At 40.0% G+C, this 20613-nt stretch overlaps 2 protein-coding genes across 2 annotated transcripts in view; both read right to left on the bottom strand.

Moving 5' to 3' along the window:
- Nucleotides 1-6773, bottom strand: part of LOC104944266 (rab GTPase-activating protein 1-like) — a gene marked incomplete at its 3' end in the record, with an annotated part of 33701 nt that extends 26928 nt beyond the window's left edge. Inside the window, exon 1 of the mRNA XM_010769779.1 lies at nt 6741-6773. Within this exon, the coding sequence (XP_010768081.1) occupies nt 6741-6773 (33 nt within the window). The remainder of the gene's footprint in view (nt 1-6740) is intronic.
- An 833-nt stretch (nt 6774-7606) lies between these two features.
- Nucleotides 7607-13108, bottom strand: gpr52 (G protein-coupled receptor 52). Its single transcript, XM_010769778.1, has one exon. It carries the CDS (start codon nt 13043-13045, stop codon nt 11927-11929), a length of 1119 nt encoding a protein of 372 aa, XP_010768080.1. The 5' UTR covers nt 13046-13108; the 3' UTR covers nt 7607-11926.
- Nucleotides 13109-20613: the final 7505 nt, after the last annotated feature.

The raw sequence follows: 20613 nt of genomic DNA, 5'->3' as shown, positions 1-20613 counted from the left end.
GCTTCAGCATGAGTAGGGAGAGGTGCATTATGGGCCATGCTTGAATACACAGGCAGTGATAAACCAGAAGGATGGTACGTCAAAGAGTATGTCTGTTGCAGAGCATCGCCCTGAAGCTTCTAGACTCAGTGTCCAAAATGCTTGGAAAACAAATCTTCTTCAGTGTAAAGCAAAATAATTTGTTCCATGATAGACAACGGACACATTAGTAAAGAATGTAAAGCACAAATATGAAGGATCGGAAAAAAGACTTCAAAGGTAGACAGTAGAGGCATGATGAAACAAGGGGTGAGCAAGAAGATATTGCGAGTCAAATGACTGACAGACAGAATATTAGTTGGATTTATCCTATGGATAGACGGAAGCTCCTTCGATGGAAGGCCACATCTGAAAGTGACAAACAGGCTGCGTTTTGAAATCTTAGGTAGACCAAAAAACAGAACTGGAGGAAGAACGGGGGACTGCTAATGTTTTTAAAAACCCCTGCTCTGATTTGATTTATGAAATCATAATAAATGCAATTAAATCACTTTAACAATGTCACATTCACTTGTGGCTCGTCTGTCATTTTGTATCCTTCCTAAATAACTATTTTGCTTCTGCACTCTGCAGTCCATCGTATGTTTCATGTCTGTTGATCGCCTTTACAAAGTAAAACAGGATCTCCCTCCGGTGGAGAACAGGTAAGCAGGAAGCATGGGCCGAACTCTGCCCTCCTGCAACTAAGCCTCCGAGCAGAGTGACTTACTGCTCACTTGCAGTGGAGACTGATTACTATTAGGTTTTCATTAGTTGATCAGTGTTCTTGAAAATATCTCAATACTGAAGAAATTGTACAACTACATTGCAAAAAATTGCCTTTGTCCATTTGTAATTTAGATTCTAAATAAAAGGTGATAACTGTATGTCAGGCAGACACAGTTTGTATTATAATTAAAAGTCTAGTCTTTAGCCATAACACATTCAGACTGCTGGTTGTAAAAATGACACCACCCCGTCCTGCTGACACGTGACTTCCACAAACACTCTCCTAATTTCAGTGGGATAATCTATTGTTGTGATATTCAGAGGACAGCAGCGCAGTAATTAAAAACCAGCTCCCCTTGAGGCCTTTGTCCTTGGTTGCTGGCGAGGAAGTTTCTAGAGGCTTCCCTGGAGGGTTTAGGATGAGGGGGTGGGGGCAACAGCTGGCCCTCCTGGCAGATTGCTAATTCATCTGTCTCTGTATCACTGCCGTGGCATTTTAATGGTCTGGCTGGTTCTGCATTTCAATAAGCAGAGTTGTGATGGCAGCATCAGTGTTCAGAAAGAAAATAAATAAGTGGAATTTTACCTTTGGCTTGCAGTGAAATAAGTGACAAGCAAGCAGGTTGAAGATAACACCAGACAGATGAATGGTAAAAATATACACATTTTCTGAATACAGCTTTTTGATGAATAGACGTCCTGTCATAAGGTTAACTAGATTCTCCAACATCTGGAATTGTCAGCTCTTTACTCAACAAAAGTCAGTTTGTGTTGCAGTTATTCGGCATTTCGGTATGATGGTTGTTCAGAAAAGAAAATATTTTCAAATACATTGATTTGTATCAATGTATCAATTAATCAGACCACAATTAATAGTATGCCATTGTTTCTCATTTCTGTTCAAATTGTTACCCCTTCAGGTGACAGGGACATTGCCGTTTGATCGACAAAATTCGAATCAGTTCATCCCTGAATCAAACCGATAATTCCGCTACATTTGATGACACTCCCCCTTGACCAAGTCGAAAGTGACAACAAAGACAATGCTTCCACACGGTAAGGGAAAAAAGGAAAAAAACTAAACTTGGCATGATTCGACAAGAACTTAAAAGCCTCCCAAACAGCAATCCAACAGTTTTGAATCGAAACAGATTAAGACAGAAATAAAATAAGTCTGAACTGACTTATATAAAGTGATAAAGAGACTGGAAGAGGCTGAGACACAAATTGCCAAAATAAAAGATAAAGACACGCTTCTGAAAAATACAAATATAATGTGCTGTCATATTTGTAGTGTATATTTGATGGGGTGGCTTGAGCTCGACGATACACCATATTCTTTCTGACTCTCCCTCCCTCTCTGTCTCTCGCTCACAAACACACAAAAAAGAGAAGAGGTCAGTGGATAAAATGCCTCAACCCTGACATTTTCTGTGTGTTTCTTTTTTTAGAGGTCAGGGAGAAGTCTTGCATATGGATGTATGAAGTAATGTTTTATGTGCAGATTGGTCTTTGTGTCTTTCAATCCACTTCTTACTGGTGAACCTGTACCCTGCATATTCAAAATAAAAGCATAGTGTGAATGAATAATAAAGAGGCTGATGTTTTGGAGCTTATGTTAACATCAATTTTTAATTGCGCCCTATTTATAAACTTCAAATGAACTCTGATACCTTGCTGCTTCTTCACACTTGGTTTGGGGTTTCCATAGCGACACAGCGCCTCTTAGTTCTTGATGTTCATTTGGGAAGAGGCAGAGAGACAATGGAGACAGTCAACTGTAACCAGGGATGTGATGCTAGATGAGAAGTCACATCCCCCATTACATACAGGAAGAGTGCAACTAACCACATGCATGTGCTGAATGGGTTTTAATTCATGTATTATTTATTTATTTTAAATGTTGAATGACAAATGCAAAACTTAAGTTTCTTTATCTTTAAAAAGTGCACAGCGCATTCCACGGCACCAAACGACAAGTATATGTTCATACTGTAAAACCTTTGTTTCATTATAGATCAACCGGTAATAACTTTGATGGTTTTCGCACCCTCAAATCTCAGTGTCCATGATTCTACGGTGAAGAATTTTCACATGCAGAATGCAGTTAAATGAATAACACTGAATATTGGCTAGTAAAGACAGGATACTTTAATCTAATCTAAGTGTAATAAAATGGCATTTAATTCAGGATAAATGCCCTGAGAAAGAATAGGGGAGGCTGTCGGTGCCTGAGGAAAAAAAACAGGTTTGTCCTCTAATGTCGGTCAAGGTGGTTTGCTTTGTCGTGTATGATTTAATCACTAGAGCAAGAATATGTGTGCAAAATATGCTAAATCTAATTTGTAAGGATGAATAGGAAATACATACAAAAGGAAATTATTAGATGTTCCTTTAGCACAGCAGTAAGAAAAGTGGTTTGAAGTGTCTACAAAGCCAATACTTGAATGAACGCCTGTCTCTCCCAATAAAACCCTTTTTCGAACAGGAGAAATAATGCCTGCAGTTCAAAGTGCCAGCTGTGGCGAGCTCAATTGTTTGACAATTTTGACACTGGAAGAGAAGAGAGGAAGAAACATCACAGTTTGAGACAGGCTGGACAAGACCAGAAAGGAAAGCATTTGTAACGCACTAAAACATAACTTTTATTAAGTCAGCTATTTCATTCATCAGTACTTAAAAAGAAAACATTTTTATTAATGCGAGTTCATTGTACAAAAATAACTTGGCATGTCACATTGACACCAAGGGAACTCATTTATTCAGTAGTTCGAACAGCAGGGAATTAACCATCAATAGCTTATAAGCATTAACTGATTTTGATTAACTAGATTTTATTATGACAATATTATTTTGAAATGTAATTGATTGCAGGTGATAAAAACCTGTTAGTAAATAGTAAAATGTTCTGCCTGAAAAAAAACTCATTCAAAAGTGTCTTTAAATGAAGTTGTGGTAAGTTTGTCTCTCTTTTCTTAACCTTTTTAATCTGAATGGATCATAATATGGATTTAAATGATGACCATTCTGACCTAATTCCTGAACACTTCCTGGTGTAAAATATTCATTGCTTTTGACAATGAGGCATGGGGAGATTGGAAATGTGCAGGAGAGGTGGTACTGTAGATCACTGAAGACAGTTTATCAATCACAAGTTGAATAGTCATTAGAGGGCTTCTACTTGATCAATAACTAGATGTCCAGCCAATCTATTTATATTTATTTTCTGTCAGCCTCGCAACTAATATTTCATTTATCTTTTTTTACCTTTTAAAAATATGTTATGTTTAGTCTTTTAGCCTTCATTTATAATCTCCTGATTATACCTGAGTTAATACATACCTGTCATTCAGCCGTTACAGTACTTTGTATCAGGTCCTTACGTGTTTGTATTGAACACATTTGACGCTGATGCCCTCTCAACATCTCTGGTTTGAGCACACAAAGGGATCTTAAAAGGCTTCTGAGTGCGCTGAACCGAGGCGGGCGCAGCCGGCTGGCAGCAGGGCCCAGTTCAAGATGGGGGCTGGCATTTACTGTCTCTCCCAGTCTGACTCAAAAGACAACAGTTTGAAGCAAGTCATGTAAAACTCCTGTTTATTTGGAATGCTCCTGGATACTTGATAGCTAGCTCTTATAAACCTTTTTACCAGAATCTCTACGACAGAGGTGGTGATTCCAACGTGAGCATGACCCCATAGTCACGATGGCAAAATGTATGGGAAATGGGCATTCATATAACACATAGTTTACCTTTACGGTCAAGTGGCAAACACAAACAAATATACCTTATACAGTAGGTAGGCACCCATGTTATTACCATAATAAAACATGTCTGACCAAGGAGATAAAAGCATCACCTGCTACGTCAGCAACATGGCCAAAGTGGTCCCATCACAGGCCAAATACAAACCCTGACCTGAATTGGTTTTAATAGTTGCCACTGGCTATAGAGGCAAGGTGCTCAAGGAAGAGGTGGGATTTCAAAAAGTGGTTTCTAAGTTGCATTGTCAGCGATACTCAAGACACAAAAGATGATGCAACAGAGAATAAAAGTGAAATAAGCAGAAAATTGCAGAAACTGACTTCAGAGTGAAAGTGGAATGCTGAATGCCTCTTGCAACCAATGAGAACATTTGGGAGAGTCAAAGCACTTAGAGAAGATGGAAGAGAAAGCTCTCAGTCAAATAGCGACTGATGGAGAGAAAGTCTACCTAAGGCAATCATTGGGTCCAAAGGTGAAATGGAAGTGCTGAACTCTAAAAAGGAGCTGATGATGACATTTTCCAATGTTCCCATCAAGGGAATCCAGCAATGAGTGGGCCAGTAAGTATTCCGTTTATTGCTCTGGGGCACTTTGAAGGATGCAAGTCCACTAGGGGGATTGAACCTGCAACCATTTTGTCTCTGGGTGGACAGTGTAACCTTTTTGGCAACAATGGCGATTAGAGATAGTAACATTTAGAAATAATAGATACCATGTGGTTAAAATGTCAAGTCCCGACCTAAGGCTCTGCTGAGAGGCTCTCACGGTATTTTTATGAAACTGTTATATTTCCTTATCCTCATAACCATGGAGGGACATTTGTGAATTCTGATCAACAATAAAACTTGTAAGGAAAATTGCTTGAAATGTAGGATTTCTATATTTGGTTTGGTAAATCGTTTAAGCAGTGGAACACTCCAGAGGTTAATGCATGGATCTGGTTGGCTATGATGTCTTCAGTTTGGCAGTCCCCCACTTTGGTCCAGAAAAACAAAATCTAAATCTTAAAAACTATTATATTTAATACCATGACATTTTGTTCAGATATTCATGGTCCCCTGAGTATAAATCCTACTGACAATTTGAACTGATTTGTGACTTTATCTTGTAGCACCACAATGAGGGTGACATTTGTGTTTTTAAGTAAAATGTCCCAAACTGGGAAGAATTGTTGTGACATTTGGGTCACACATTCAGCTGAAAGCACCAATGTACCCAAGTACAGTCCCAGAGCCACTACAGTCTTATGGTCAGCCTCAGTTATGTTAACGGATAAATAAATGTTTAACACTACACTTTACATACAGTAAAAGCACAAAATCAGCTGATCCTAGATCATCACCTGTCAGCTATCGAGACACAGTCGCATCCTACATGTACGTTTTCAAAGCCTGACTGAGGCCATGCAAGATATATGAGGGTGTGTTGGTGTGTGGATTCATGAGTGTGTCCTCCTTATGCCATCAAAGGCTTTTGGTGGGTGCCGCAAGCCTCCACCCTTAGCAGAAGAGGGGCAGGAACTGGCGTCAACCTCCAATTAGAACTTCCCCGCCTCAAAGGACAGTCAGGTGGTCTTTTCTCAATCAGGATGGAAGAGTAGGAGGAAAGTGGCAGGATGGAAGGGGAAAGAGGAAGTGAGGCGAGTGCTGCCATTTATGGAAATAAAAGGGAATTCCTGATATAGTGTTGCCCATGAATATTGAGTGGGCCTGGGCCGGAAAGCGGCGTGTGCTTTGGCTGGTTAGAGGGGATGAAATGTTTTCTGGAAGAAGGAACAAATGGAGATTTTCGTTCGAAATCTAGGCATCAAACACAACAAGAAATTGGCTCTTAAAAATAGGTTTCTGGCAGGATCTACACGAACACAACATACAATGAGCCAAAACTGTATATTGCAATGTTTATTAAAGTTTAAGCCATATAACAACATTACGTATTTTAAAACTCAGCTATAGATAAACAAAAGTGTTTTTTTAGTGTTCTTTAAGGACATAAAATAGCAATAGTTATTTCGTGCTGATTTAATAACACACTCAACCTTAAGTAAAATGGGTGTAGATTTTGTAATTAAAAATAATAAACTAAACAAATAACCCTCATTTGGACCTTACTAGTATTTTTAGAAATCAGTGTAAAATTGCATTTGTAGTACTAGTCATAATTTGTAACGCTCATTCTCTCTCTCTCTCTCTTGCTTCTTCACTAATTCTCCTCCTCTTCCTCGTACCTCCTTTTCAAATTCCTCCCTCCGGATCCACATGTTTTCTATAATCTTCTCTATTCATTGAGGCAGTCTACTTATCTTGCCATCTTTTCTATTTCAGTTCCTCTCCAGGATCGGCAGTTCAATGTTCTTCCAATATGACCTTCCCTCTCCTTTTGCTCGTCCTTCCACTAAGCTTCTCGGAGAAGACTGTGGGGTTACGGCCAGTTCAAAGATTGTCTGCAGTCTAAGGGTTGAGTTTATGAATTTCAAAGGCCAATTCAAGAGCAGAACAAGGGATCAGACTCTCTAATGAGGACACTGTTCACACAGAAAGATGACATGATGGTGTGCATTAACTCCCAATGGCACTAACGGAAAAGGCTACCCTGCTGCAGATTTGGTTCCCAGCAAATGCCACTTGATCAGCCATCTGCTGGCTCAAAGTTACAAGTCTTGCATTGCTTGTAACTGATCTCGAGCAACCATCAGATGAAATTACAGTCCAAATGTCAGAGTTCTTTTGTGAAACTACACGGTGGCAATCTTTATTCAGGATTCTTTCTGTCCAAGGAGGAAATGTACTACAATTCAAAAGTAACTGAGGCTTAATATCCAACCAACTTGCTAAAGGGCACCTGAATAATGTTTGATGAGGCAGGCAGTAGCTTTCTGCACTGAACCCTGTCAAGCTTAGGAATTAGAACCGAAAGCCACACAGGAATACACCCACATCTCCATCCTCCTCACTATAAGATAGGTGCAGAGGGAAGGAAATGTGTGGGCAAGTCTAGGGAGAGGTTCACTGGTTATGAATGAAAGCTGGCAAATCGGTGATTGTTGTTACAGGAACACAAACAATTCATAAAAAACAACTTTACAGATTTGAATTTCTACTATTTTCAACTTTATTGGGTTGGTAGCAACAACAAAACCATGTTCTTTCACAACATTTTGAAAATAAAAAAATAGATACTATGTAATTTAACACAATCTGCCTCCTATTAAAACATCAGCAGCTTAGTTGATTCAAAACAAATGGTGTGCCATACCTTTGACAGAATTTGTCTGATTTTTTTTGGCTGTACAGCAGAATAAAAACAGATTCATACACTTTACATACAGTATACTCATATACCGTATAATGTGTAAAGTTTTAAACATAACTTAATAAATAAATAGATATTATTCTTGAATTCATAAAAACTATTGTTTTACTAAAAGCCCAGATGAATGCACTTGAAAATAAGATCACTTGTTTGAACAAGATAACAGTTTATTTTTCTACCACTCAAGTTTGGTCATTGTAATATAGACACATATAAACAATTACTTTTTTATATATTCATTCATTGGCTCTTGGATTTGTGAAAATTTGAGCCAAGACACACATGTTACATTACCCGCTACAAAAAAGCCCACCAAAGGAATGCATATTTGTGCAACTTCTTACCAAATACTATTATCTTCACTTGAATATATGCTGACGTTTACATTAAATGGTAACGACAGAGCAATTTTTTAGGCTATTACTGAATGTTGTTTTCTTCTGCGTTTGTTGTGTGTCACCATATTGTGAAGGTAATATAGCACTAATTCAGATCCTATACATTTCTTCTACTACCCAACTGCACTTTGCTCCAAAGAAGCACCAAAAACACAAGCTATCAAAATAAAAAGAATCGCACGTTCAGTATTTGACACGGCTCTGCTGTACTCCCCTACCGCTCGCTATTCCTCATATCTGCCAGGTCATATGGCTACACAAGGGAATTCACAAGACAAATCTGATGTCTCCTCTTGTCATATATATTGTAGACATCATATAGTGGAACATGAACCCATTTGAAGGAAGTCTGTGATAAATGGGTGACTTGACCCTTTCTTGGTTAGACCCATTTGAACTATCAATCATGTCAATGAAAACTAACTTCAGAACTGTCACTTCAGATGTGTTCACAGTCCAACCTTATGTTCATGTAGCTGGAAACTGAAAAGGTGCAGCATGTTTTTGTGCCAGTGATAACTTGTCAACATATTCTTTCACTTTAAATACAAAATACATCTTTAGGCACGTATACAGAACAGTCTGTAATGCATCAAAGCTGTATAAAGCAATACTTGTTATATTAACACTGAATCAAAAAACTCATGGTTATGTTAAAGGGGCAGAATTCTGATTAATCAATTCCCCATACTGCTGCTTTACAAAGATGTGGTCGTTTTGTTGTCTGAGCCAACAAAACTGAAACAACAACAGTACAAACTATGGGCAGCCACTCCCAACAAATTATTATTTAAAGTTGATTCCAGTCTACCTGCCTCAAGCAAATTGCAAAAATCCAGAGCAAACTAATGCCTAGTAAAGAAAAAAGGGCATATGGATAACCCAAAAGAGATTTTTTCTCTTGGTGATATTGGTTTTCAAAACCTTAGCTTAAAAACAATGTTGTACTTACATTCGTCCCTCAAATGTAATAAGCTGAAACCTCATGTACTTTCCGTTGTGTTTCCCAAGTGTTTGACCACTTAATGCAGCTTTAAAATTAGGAATGACTTACGCAGGCCACTATCCAGCAACATAGAATGCAGTTACAACATAAATGGGCTAGGTTTGCTGCATCACTTGATTTCTAGCTTGAAGAAATATACACTACAAGGAAGGCCTAAACCACACTGACACCACTATGCGATCAATGACGATATTTAGTATAAATTATTGGCTATGGCACTTGGCTTTATTAATGTGAAATTTATTTTCCTTTGACACGGATCAAATGGGAATATACATTGACTCGACTGACTGTACTAAAGTGCTGTAGCAAGGACTATAGTCGTAACCAGTGGCCGTCTTTGAGTTGTTTTAAAAGCCCACATCGTCTGCACTTTGTGTATAAAAAGCCCCAGATTGGGAGCAGTCTTAAGATTTAACTGGTCAGGAGTGGGCGCAGTAAAAGAACAATCGAGGTTATCCTTAAGTGGAATTGAGTTAACTACTGAACGTATCTGATTCAAACAATCCATTATGGATTCCATTTGTACCACCTATTCGCTGCCCTTCCCAGTACAGTCATATGTTGAAAAGAAAATTCAACAAGCCGAAATGTACAGTTTGATTGCCACTTAGATTTCACCCTGTAGAAAGTGCATACTTAATACTGGGGTGGTTTACAAAGGCATTGACAAGTATCTAAAATTGGGGGGCAGAAGATTTGTTGTTGTTTGTCGTTTGTTGTTTTTAATCAGGAAGTGCCTAGGTGCAGCAGAAAGAGACTGCAATTTAGAAGTCATGAGAAATGTCTGGCACAAAGTGTAACTAACCTCTACAACATGAGTTACTGATAGCCTGAATCATTTATAACCAAATTTAATTCCAGATTTTCACATTCGCATTAAACCGAGCCTTGTCCACAAATTCTAGGAATTACAATTCAATATCAATTCTCAGCATACATGTACCGGTAGTTATCTTTTACAAAGATAACTGCTGCTAAAGCAAAACACCCTTAACATGCCTACATATTCAGGTTTACACAGCCTCTACTATCACTTACCTATACTGAAGTGACTTTTGTGAGTTTGTTAAAAGCAAAGGTGCATTTAATAATGAGTACATCCTCAATCCACCTTAATTACCGAATTCTGTTTTGAAACTAAATACCTTGCATTATAACTAATAATGTGAATGTGAATTAAATGCAGTTTCATTTTGTCAATGCTCTTTGTTCACTATCCAGAATACGTGGCTCTGTATAAACAGTATATACAGGGTTGGATTTAATATTTATTTGCTGGTTAGAAATGGCTGTCATGAGCGCTCAAGCATCAAACTGTTAGCAGAATACTCATAACACAGCCATATCAGGAATGCCACACAAATGGTGGGAATGCTGTTGCTGTTTTGCATAAGCGCAAAGGCGGACCTTGAAAAAAAAAAAAAAGAATAAATTGTGCATCAGTTCACTACTTACAATATAAAGGTCTCAGTGTCAAACAGTCACATCCTATGTCTGAATTCTGACAATAAGGTGCTCTTTAGGGTTACACCAATCAATTGGCAATTAACTATTCTCAGCTAATATTTAAATTGGTAAACAATTAAAACAGCATATCATCTGTTAAGAATCTGACACAGTTCAAACTACAGCAGTAGACAATGGGTTGAATGTTATGACAATTTGATGTCAATATACGTTAGTAACCATTTTAAATCAATTGAAAACTTTACTTATTCCTCATTGCTGGGATTTTGACTTTCTCTAGAGGGTTTCTACATGCCTTAGTTGCGTTGTTTCTTTGCAGTACTCCGTACGGGTTTAATGTTTGTGATGTATGTTTTGCCATACTACAGTGCCATATTACACACATTGACATATCAAAACTGTCAAATTGATGATTGGCTAATCACTCTAATAATAGAAAAAAAGTGTCAACTGACCATTAAATCCTGACTTTTTTGCTTACCTCTTCAGTTCACGTTATGTTTACAGATTAAACAAAAAATTGTTCAGCAGGAATGGACTGCGCACTTTCCTCTACCAAACAGTCAAGGCCAAACGCCAACTGTTATCATAGCACAATAGCTGTCATTGTCACTGTGTGTTTCTACAGTTAAAAAGTCAATATTTTACAACCTTTAGAAAGGTTTAAGAGAACAAGTAAATGTAGGTTATCTAGTCTCAGCTAATGATAGTAATAGAAACAACAAATACATCCAAATGGAAGGTTGATCTTATTCATAACCACTTACTTACTGCAACATGAATGAAACAGTAGTATCACATTTGGTGTCTGAGGAGATATTTGTAAATCTTTTAAAGTTAACAGTTTTATCTTCCCACTATGTCTGACCTGGCTGATGACATACAATGTGATGTAAAGGTTAAGAAAGCAATGGGGAGACTACTTTCTACATGATCTACAGCCAAGGTACATACCACAGGATAAAAAGCCATCACAGATTGCTATCTCTTTAAATCTCTGTTTAGACGCTGCACACATGTGCTTTAAAAGCTTGTAATGCAAATAAACATTGTTTGTGTGACGAAGGCAATGTCAATGGAGTCAGCTGACAGGCTTATACATAAATTGCTTTCTGTTAGGTAAGCCGTGCCAATGTTACTGAAATTAACTAGCTGCTAAGCGTGGTAATATTTATGTTCCCCACTGATAGATTCCAGCAATATTGTCATCCTGAAACAATCCTCCCTTCAGATGGAGCATGAGTTTGCCCTTTTCCTTGGTTTAGGCTCCCCAAAGTCCCTGTCATCTGCCGCACAGTGGCTGAAGGAGCACATCGTCTGCGAGAGCCTACGCATGCCTAGGCGGAACACACTATTAGACAGGCTGTAGATGACACAGTTGCAAAAGCTGTTGCTAATGGCCAGCCAGGTGGTGATGAAGGAGAGGGCAGGGCTATCCAGCACATGGGAGCTTTCAAGCAAGAAGTAAATTATGTAGGGCAGCCATAGCATGTAGAAAACGCTGGTGATGCGGAACAGCACCATTGCGTATCGCCGGTCTGGTCCATGCCCTCCATGATGGCCACCGCCACCCCCTTCACCGGTCTCCATCTCCTGGCTTGGGAAACGAGCCCGTCTTTCACTGATATCCCTGTTGTGCTGCTGGCAAATGCGAAATATATGGTAATAGGTAAAACAAACCACAAGTGCAGCAGGCGCATAGAGCAAACACACCACAAAGCCTGTAAAGAGGGCAGAGGTGGGCCAAGAGTGAGCGCACCACTCAAAAATGTCCCCATGATAGCCTGGCTTACCCCAACCAAAGAAGGAGGGCAAGAAAACCAGGCTAGAGTAGACCCAGATAAGAGTGATGCAGCCTCGTAGCCGGCATGGCGTCACCAGCTGGTTGTAAGACAGTGGTTTTGTTATGGCCAGGTAGCGGTCCACGCTGATGCAAGCCAAGCAGGCCATTGAAACACTCTTCAGAACAGAGATGACGTAGCTAAAGACCTGGCATGTTATGGGCTCCTGGACACCTGCTGGGTAGTGGAGTAGCGATAGGGTGGGAACCAGGCAGCTAAGACCCACCAGCAGGTCCGCATAGGCCATGGTCTGGATGAAGTAGCTGGTGGTGTAGTGATGTAACAAAGGGGCACAGTGGAACACAAAGATCACCGTCAGGTTCCCTGCAATGATCAGCACGGTCAGAAGTACAATGACAGCAGTCTCCAGGACACAAGCCTCCAGGCCTTCGTTCAGCCCCCAGCCCAAGGGACAAGAGTGGTTGGCGGTCCTTCCAGGAAAGAAGTCTCCATGACTGCTGTTGGCAGTGAGCAACGGGTCGGTTGTCAGTTCAGACTGGTTCATTGTTCTGGGTGCTATCCAGGTGGGTCAGGATTGTGGTGTGTCACACATAAGGTAGCTGGCCTGAAACTGGAGAACTGCCTGCCCCCCACCCACCCCCCCCGATCTACACCGGGTGTCTGCAGCCTTCTTCAGTTAACAAGAGCTCAATACTCTCTGTAACACACTCACTCTCCTTTTCACCTTCCTCTCACATAGCTGGGTCTCAATCAAATGAACACTGAATGGAGGAAAATCAATACTGCCTCTGGGAGGGTAGGACAACCCGTTTAGCTCTCCTTTTCCAATCACTCATGGTTAGTGAAAGTAGTGGGTGGTTAACAGTCCGGAGTAGATAGAGAAGAAAAAAAACTGTATTCCTTTAGTAAACCAGCGTAGCAGGAAAGTGTTGTGACCAGCATCTATCCCAAAGGCGAGTTTCCCCGCTGCTTTGCCTGCCAGTCTGTGGCCTCAGCTCCTGATCCTAATGAGGGTTGCCACCGGGAGGCTGAGGGCATAAGCTGTCCACACAAGGGCAGAGAGCGCAGAAGATGAGGGGGAGGACAACATTCGACGAGGTTAAAGCATGAAGCAAAGCACAATGCTGTCAGCTCTTAACACATCCTCACAGGAGATCAAATACGTTAGAAGCATTTGGCTCCTATTTCACTCCAGGAGATCAGATGACATTTACAGAAACCTTTAAAAATTGAGTTTTTGGGCAACCATTGCTAAGAGAAAAAAAGTTTCTTAGGAGTCTCTCTTTGTCTATACCAAAGTTTGGAAAATAATATAACATCCATCTCTGCAAATCAGCTCTTCAATTCGATCCAAACTTCCTCTGTGCCATTGGTGCTGATGTGTTTACAATGTAACAGTAGGCTTCCCCTTATTTTGGTGGTCCTCTGGTCAGTGTCTGGAGCCCATGCATGCCCAGCTTTTGTCTGAATCAAAACACAGACACAGGCTAGAACAACATGGGGATCTCCGCAGGAGATAATGTCACAGCTCTCTCTGCACACACAGCGGTGGGGGAAAAATGTGTATACAAGGCATCCCTAGGGAGAATGAGGGCAAAACCAAGCGCTTTAAAATGTCTGGATGAGTTTGGCTATTAAAGTGATTTAAAGTTGAAATCCAAATGTGCAAACTTGCCTCTCAGTGTTCTGGACTGCAAGTCACGAATGAAAAACAAACAAAAAAGTCCAGTGGCAGATGAAAGTGTTGAATGTAATACTCCCATGCAGGCAGGTGGAAGGACTCTCCTGGAGCAACGAGAGGCCAGCTGAATAGCTCAGCGCTCCTCTCACTTCGACTCCTCAGCAATCCTGTGGCAGACACTTGCAGAGGGGGGTGTGAGGATCAATAGGCAATCCACCTATTTATCCCATGAAGTGTAACTTGCATTTTTGTTGTGATATTTGTATGCATTTGCAGGCAACACCATCTCTTCGGCTGCATCATGTAACCATATATTTTCTAACTTGCTTTTGTCCTTAATGTATGTGCTCTGTTTGGTTGTAGAGGTATGGGATCCTACAACTCCTCTCTCAGTATGTCTGTCGCCCTGAACAAAACACGGGTAGCGCAACAAAAGGGAATCCACTCTAGCAGCACAAAGAAAATACCAAGTCCCATTCGGAGTCCCAGTTTCAAGCACTGTCCTCTGCAAACGTCCCCTTTTTGTTTCCATTAATCAGGACAACCCACGATTTTAATAAATGAATCCTCGGATCCTGGCATACAGATAGAGATGAATGCAATGCATCTGTCAAAAGCAGCAAGTAAAAAGCAAGAAAAAAAAAGATGAGGGCGCTGATGAAAATGAGTTAAATCTGCAGCGAGGGAAGCGAGGGGACGAAGAGTCCCTCAGCCCTGGTGCAGTGAGAAGGAGAGATGCTGTGACTGGCTTACACTTCCCTCCCTCCCTCCCTCTCCACACAATCTCTCTAGCTTGCACACTCAGCCTCTCTCTCTTTCCACACACATACTCAAAAACACACACACATGAACCCTCCCTCTTTCTCGCTTTCTCTCCCTGAGCTTTTCGCTCATTGCCCCGCCTCCTCCCATCCCAGCTGCACCTGAGGCGCCCTGCCACATTATTCTGTCTCTCACACTGGCTTTCTCCCAGAGGTACATTTGGATACATTCCCTATTTACATATTACTTATCTCTCAGTCTCTGTTTTCTATTAACTAAAGCCCCCCACACACACCCTCTTTTCTTTCCATTCCTATTTCTGTCCCACTTCTTCCACATAATCTCCATTTTCCATAGATCTAACTATAGCCCCAATAAGTGAAACATTTTTTTTTTTTTTTTTAACAAAAAATATACCTTTTTTTATAATATACTTTAAAACAACCAACAGTATTTCAAAAATAATTATAGATACAATATCACTGATACTGGGGAACATGCACTTTTCATGACATCTTTCTTTGGGGGAAGAAAGTGTCACTGGTCATCAGCCTCACTATTATGTTCATGAATACCGGATGACCCTCGATCTCAATAATCCAATGGAACATCTTGGACATCTAATCCTAGTCAAATGAGTCCTCTCCCCTATTTAGCCAGATACCAGGTTATTTTGGATACTTCATGTATCCTTTATTTAACAAACAGCTAGGCACAGCTATACCTGCCCCTTGGTTACAGTTGCCCAGCATTTGGGCCAGTTGGGAGCATCCTCTGGACGGCAGATGATAAGGAGGATCAAGTGACAGCAAATTGCCTCAGCAGAAGGGAGGATGGAAAGAAACGGTCACGCTTTGTGGCTTGGCAGGAAAAAATAAACTTCAGCGCAACTTTTCTCACATTGTTGTTTTCATCATATTTTACAAGAAAAGCAAAAGAAAAGCAACACGAAGTGGTTTTTCGAAAGATGAATGGAAAATGGCCACTTTGGAAAGCACATTTCCTCTTCCAGAGTGTGGTAATTTGATTATTTGGAAAAGAAGCTAGCTAAAAGAGCTAAATTCGAACTGCAAAATATAGACTTTCTGCCAAGCAATTGTTATTCACCTTTGTGTCAATTGGACAAAACTAAATAATTGAAAAGCGCAAATCTACACCGAACCATTAGAGCAAAACCAAATGTGTTATCTAAAAAAACAACAGGAGAGACATTCACAGACAATGGCTAGACCTAGAACTGACTGAGTGTCCTTGAGGAAGATGTAATGCAATGTCAGAAGATTACACAGGAAAATGTGGCATGCAGCCAATCCAATACTTTAAGAGAACTGTTTATGACAGAGCCTTCAATCCAATAAAAACGCCCAGGGACTACAGATGAAAATTAGCTCATCTTACTCTGCCTTAATTACATTCAGGTGGAAGCTGAAATGTTGAATAATGTCCCCTGTCCCTGGTTAATAAACACATCTGCAGTTTAGGGTAACCTAGCAATACCCATGATACTCACGATAATTAGTAGATGAGGAATTTTAAAAAATCACTGGATAACATCAAGAAACATAAGTATGATTACACTGATCATGTTAATATAATTATTATACAAATAATGGCATATATATATATATACACATAATCAAAATCACTGTTGAGCGAACTCTGTTGTAACACTGTTATAACATGGAAGTTATATCAGCATCAACACCAAATGTAGTTTAAAGTGAGCTAGTGAAACTGTACAACTGGGAGAACATATCATGTGTCAGCTGTTACAGGTTTTAGCTGGATGAGTATTGTCTGTTAACAAATGTTTATGAGATAACAATTAGAGGTTAAACTTGTGATGGAGACCGCATATTGTTCAGCACCTCTGTTGGTAAATCTGGTCATTCAAAATAAATGGTGTCATGGAAAAATAAAAGAGAGGTCAGGAAGAAAAGAAAAGTAAAAATAACTACACAAAGTAAAGACAACAAAAAAGTGAATGTAGACAGTTGTGCTGTCACTATGGAAGGAGTCAGTGAATGGGGATCACTCAGTAGAGTGCTCTTTGGAGGTGGACACTGATGAAAAACACGACCAGAAGGCCATCGTTAATAATTCATTCTGCTCCAAAACAAAGCCAGCGGGGCCACTTGGAAACAAAGGTGGAGGTTGATTCACCTTTCACTGCTTCTCAGCATCCCACCCTCCTCCACCCCTGGGCTCCAGCTGATTCCAGTCAACAGCAAAGCATTGGCATAAAAAGGGATTTACTACATTAGGTGCTATCGACAGCAACACACAGTACAGAAAGTAACGAGGTAGGGGGTTTAAAATCTTCTTAAAAGGACAAGCGAGTCAGTGAGTAAAGTTTATATATGCAACACCCTTCTAGAGCCCCTTTCTAGAGACTCTAACACATGAAAGCGTCAATCCAAGGCCTAAAAATACACTTTAAGATACATATAAAAAAGTCAATTTACAGAATGTGGCGGCAATGTAAACCTTAACAGTTGTCAGCCTCGGCCTGTGTCATAATGTTGACCAAGAAATAGCCAGTATTGCCAGACCTAGTCAGGTGAATATGTAATATGAGATAATGATGAATTACATTATGCTTTCCTTACATTGGGGCGATTGCTACATTTCCCAATGTGTGTTACTTGTACCTGCATCAGACATTAAGTTGTCAAAGATTGACACACGAAAGAAAAAATGTATCCAGTAAAATAGATCATGTTTTAATTAAAGATCTTACTATTTACTGTTTCAGACTTTCTACCTCTCCTGGATCTTTCACATGTTGGAGTGTCAATGCCTGTAATTATCTCTATTGTGAACATCATATTAAAGTCAGTCAGGTAGGGCAGCTAAACATTTGTAATATAAATGAAAATAAAAGAGCAGATTATTGTTTAAGGCAGTGATGGTTGGGAAGGAACATTCTGTTGACAGTTAATGTAAGAGAGAAGATGTATGAAGCAGACACAGTGGGAAGTGGAAAATGTCAAATGTAAAGATAGGAGCTAGCTCACAGCATGCGGAAAAACTATTAACAGCTATAATATTCCTTTAAATGATAACAATTTATGTTGAACACTCTTAACAGAAAAATCGTATATACATAGTGACCTCCAGCACTATGTCACCTTGTATACTGCGCATACAGCAGTTAAATAGTAAAGACGAGCTGAAGGTCAAAGATTGACAGAATGCCTACTTAAATCACCGTCTATCATCTTCAACTCACCTCACCAAACATGACAATAAAGACACGTCTGACAACTCCGGTTGAGACATTACTCTGTTCCACTTATTGTCTTTACACCATGTACAGTAGTTCAGGATGTTACATCTCTTAGTTCTAAGGCTGATGGTAAACAGTAGGAATATGCCTTTAACTGTTGGTGTAACCCAAAATAAATACATTTCTTTTATCTACCTTGAGCTAGTTTTTGCCTAAATTTCAAATAAATCCTATTACTTTTATAGCCTTTGTTTTCAAAGCCTTCTAATACTCAACAGATTGACAACACTGTGTATGATGGCAATCCTAAAGGTTTTGTGCATTTATTGAATGAGAAAACACAAGCTAGTGTGAACCTGCAGTGAGGAAGAGAAAGAAGCAGAGTACTACTCGAGCTGTGAGGCTACAGTCGATCCTTCCAGACAAGCAAGTGTTGTGACCAGAGAAGACGCTGTAGGCTGGATCTCCTTAATCCGAGCTGTCATATCAGTGTCAGCGGGGCCAGGAGGCTATGCTAATTCACACACGCCGTGCATGCAATCCCTGCTGTATGGTAGCACAGTTACAACTACAATAAACAACATTATAAAATGATCACAAATGTGTCATTACTTGCTAATTTCCATCTACACATGAAATTCTACATTCAATTAAAAGCTTTCACGCCTTCCATAAATACTCCGAATGGCTAATAAACTCCATCTTAAAAAGTACTTTTCGCTTGATAATTTGTTCACATGAATCACAAATAGGAGAATGAGATCCAATATTTGGATTTTCTTTTCAAGATATAGATTTTCCTGAAGCATGGGTCCTTCCCTCCTGCGGGTATATAAATGGGAGCTGGAGTGCTGTATTCTGATGGCACACAGAGCCGGGTTAGAAAGGGTGCTGGGAATAGCCCTGCAGTATATTGTAAGGAGGGGAGAATAGAAGTGGTGTTGCTTGGCTGTTTAGTGGCCATACAGTGCAGCCGGTCCCTACAGAGACTATAAAGCAGACGAAAAGTATGTGTGTGTTTTTGTGAGGGAGGCTTTGATTGACAAGACTTAAGACCCCCAAGGTTTTTTTTTTCATCCATGAATGAATGATGGAAGAAGTCAAACTAGTGGCAGGTCACAAGCTAGTAGAACTATGCTTATGTATGTGCATGATGTGTATCTGTGCATGCATGCGAACTGTATTTTCAGCTGAGAGTGAAAACCTTGCATCTCTTAAATGGCAATGTTGGAAGACCTCAGAAAAGCTCTCCTTTCTTTATGCTAAATGTAAGTATACATTATATGTGTACACATACTGTGGTTGCTAGAACGTTGATGAAAAGAATAAGGTCAAATCTGAGAGTGTGTATTCATGATGTAAGCAGAAGGCCACCTACCCGGTTTGCAATTATTCAAATATCAAGTACTTAATGAACTAAGGCACATGTTAAAAGACGAAAGGAGAAACAGAATTGTCATGGCGACAACAAGCACAGAGAAGTTCATAGACCCTCACAGTTACCATGGCAGCCTATCTTATGTACATTACTCCATTTATCTGTATGTGGGTTATCGAGAGTGGGTGTCATGTTATTCCAGCCTGGCTGATGCAACCTTTGATTGTACACCGACGTTCAATGTCATTGCTCAACTGACACATGGCCTCAATATGATCCAACATCAAAAAGTAAAGCACCTCACAGCCCTATACTAATTTGCTCTTTGATTTCTTTGCATTCTTTGTAAAGTATTAACTTGGGTATTTCTGGAACTTCATAAATCATACATTTCACGTCATAGTACCGGGATTCAATCTGATTTTGCATAATCAATAAAATAAGAACCACATTTCTGCCCAGATACATTATGTGTTAAGTAAACACTGATGCCAGAATACAGGTTTGTCGAGTTTTCAAGAGTGGAACATATGTGATATGACGTGGACACGCTGTGCCTCTTCACCTACATTTTGGTTCTTGCGCTTTCACTTAAATCCTAAAAGCTTGGATCTTATATTTAAATCTAAGGTTATTACTACTTCTCATTCTTCTAAATCTACTCCTGTAATATATTCATTCTATTTTCTCTTTATCCAAAACCTTTCCCCTCTCTGACCTCTCGAGGTTCTATTAGAGAGTAACAGGTTGCAGAGAGGCCTATACCGGCCGGGGAGTGTGGACCGTATTCACAGCGTACCTCCTTACCTCTCACCTATTCCAATTAAGGTTGCAGTGGGGACCTTGTTCCCTGCATGTGCCTCTCCACCTCTGTTTCTTACTTCTTACCCTTTTCCCTCAACCTATCCAAAGGGAGTGCATGTACGTAGCTACGTTGTGCCTCTCCACTTCTGTTCCTTACTTCTTACTTGCTACCCCTAATCCCTCAACCTATCCTAAGGGAGTGCATGTACGTAGACACGTTGTGCCTCTCCACCTCTGTTCCTTACTTCTTACTTGCTA

Source organism: Notothenia coriiceps, unplaced genomic scaffold (assembly GCF_000735185.1).
Source record: "Notothenia coriiceps isolate Sejong01 unplaced genomic scaffold, NC01 NC01_scaffold00007750, whole genome shotgun sequence".
Lineage (NCBI taxonomy): Eukaryota > Metazoa > Chordata > Actinopteri > Perciformes > Nototheniidae > Notothenia > Notothenia coriiceps.
This window is presented reverse-complemented; position numbering and strand designations above follow the sequence as displayed.

What these genes read in the sequence shown, in the direction of transcription:
- gpr52 (XM_010769778.1), bottom strand. Translation starts at nt 13,045, where the DNA reads ATGAACCAGTCTGAACTGACAACCGACCCGTTGCTCACTGCCAACAGC.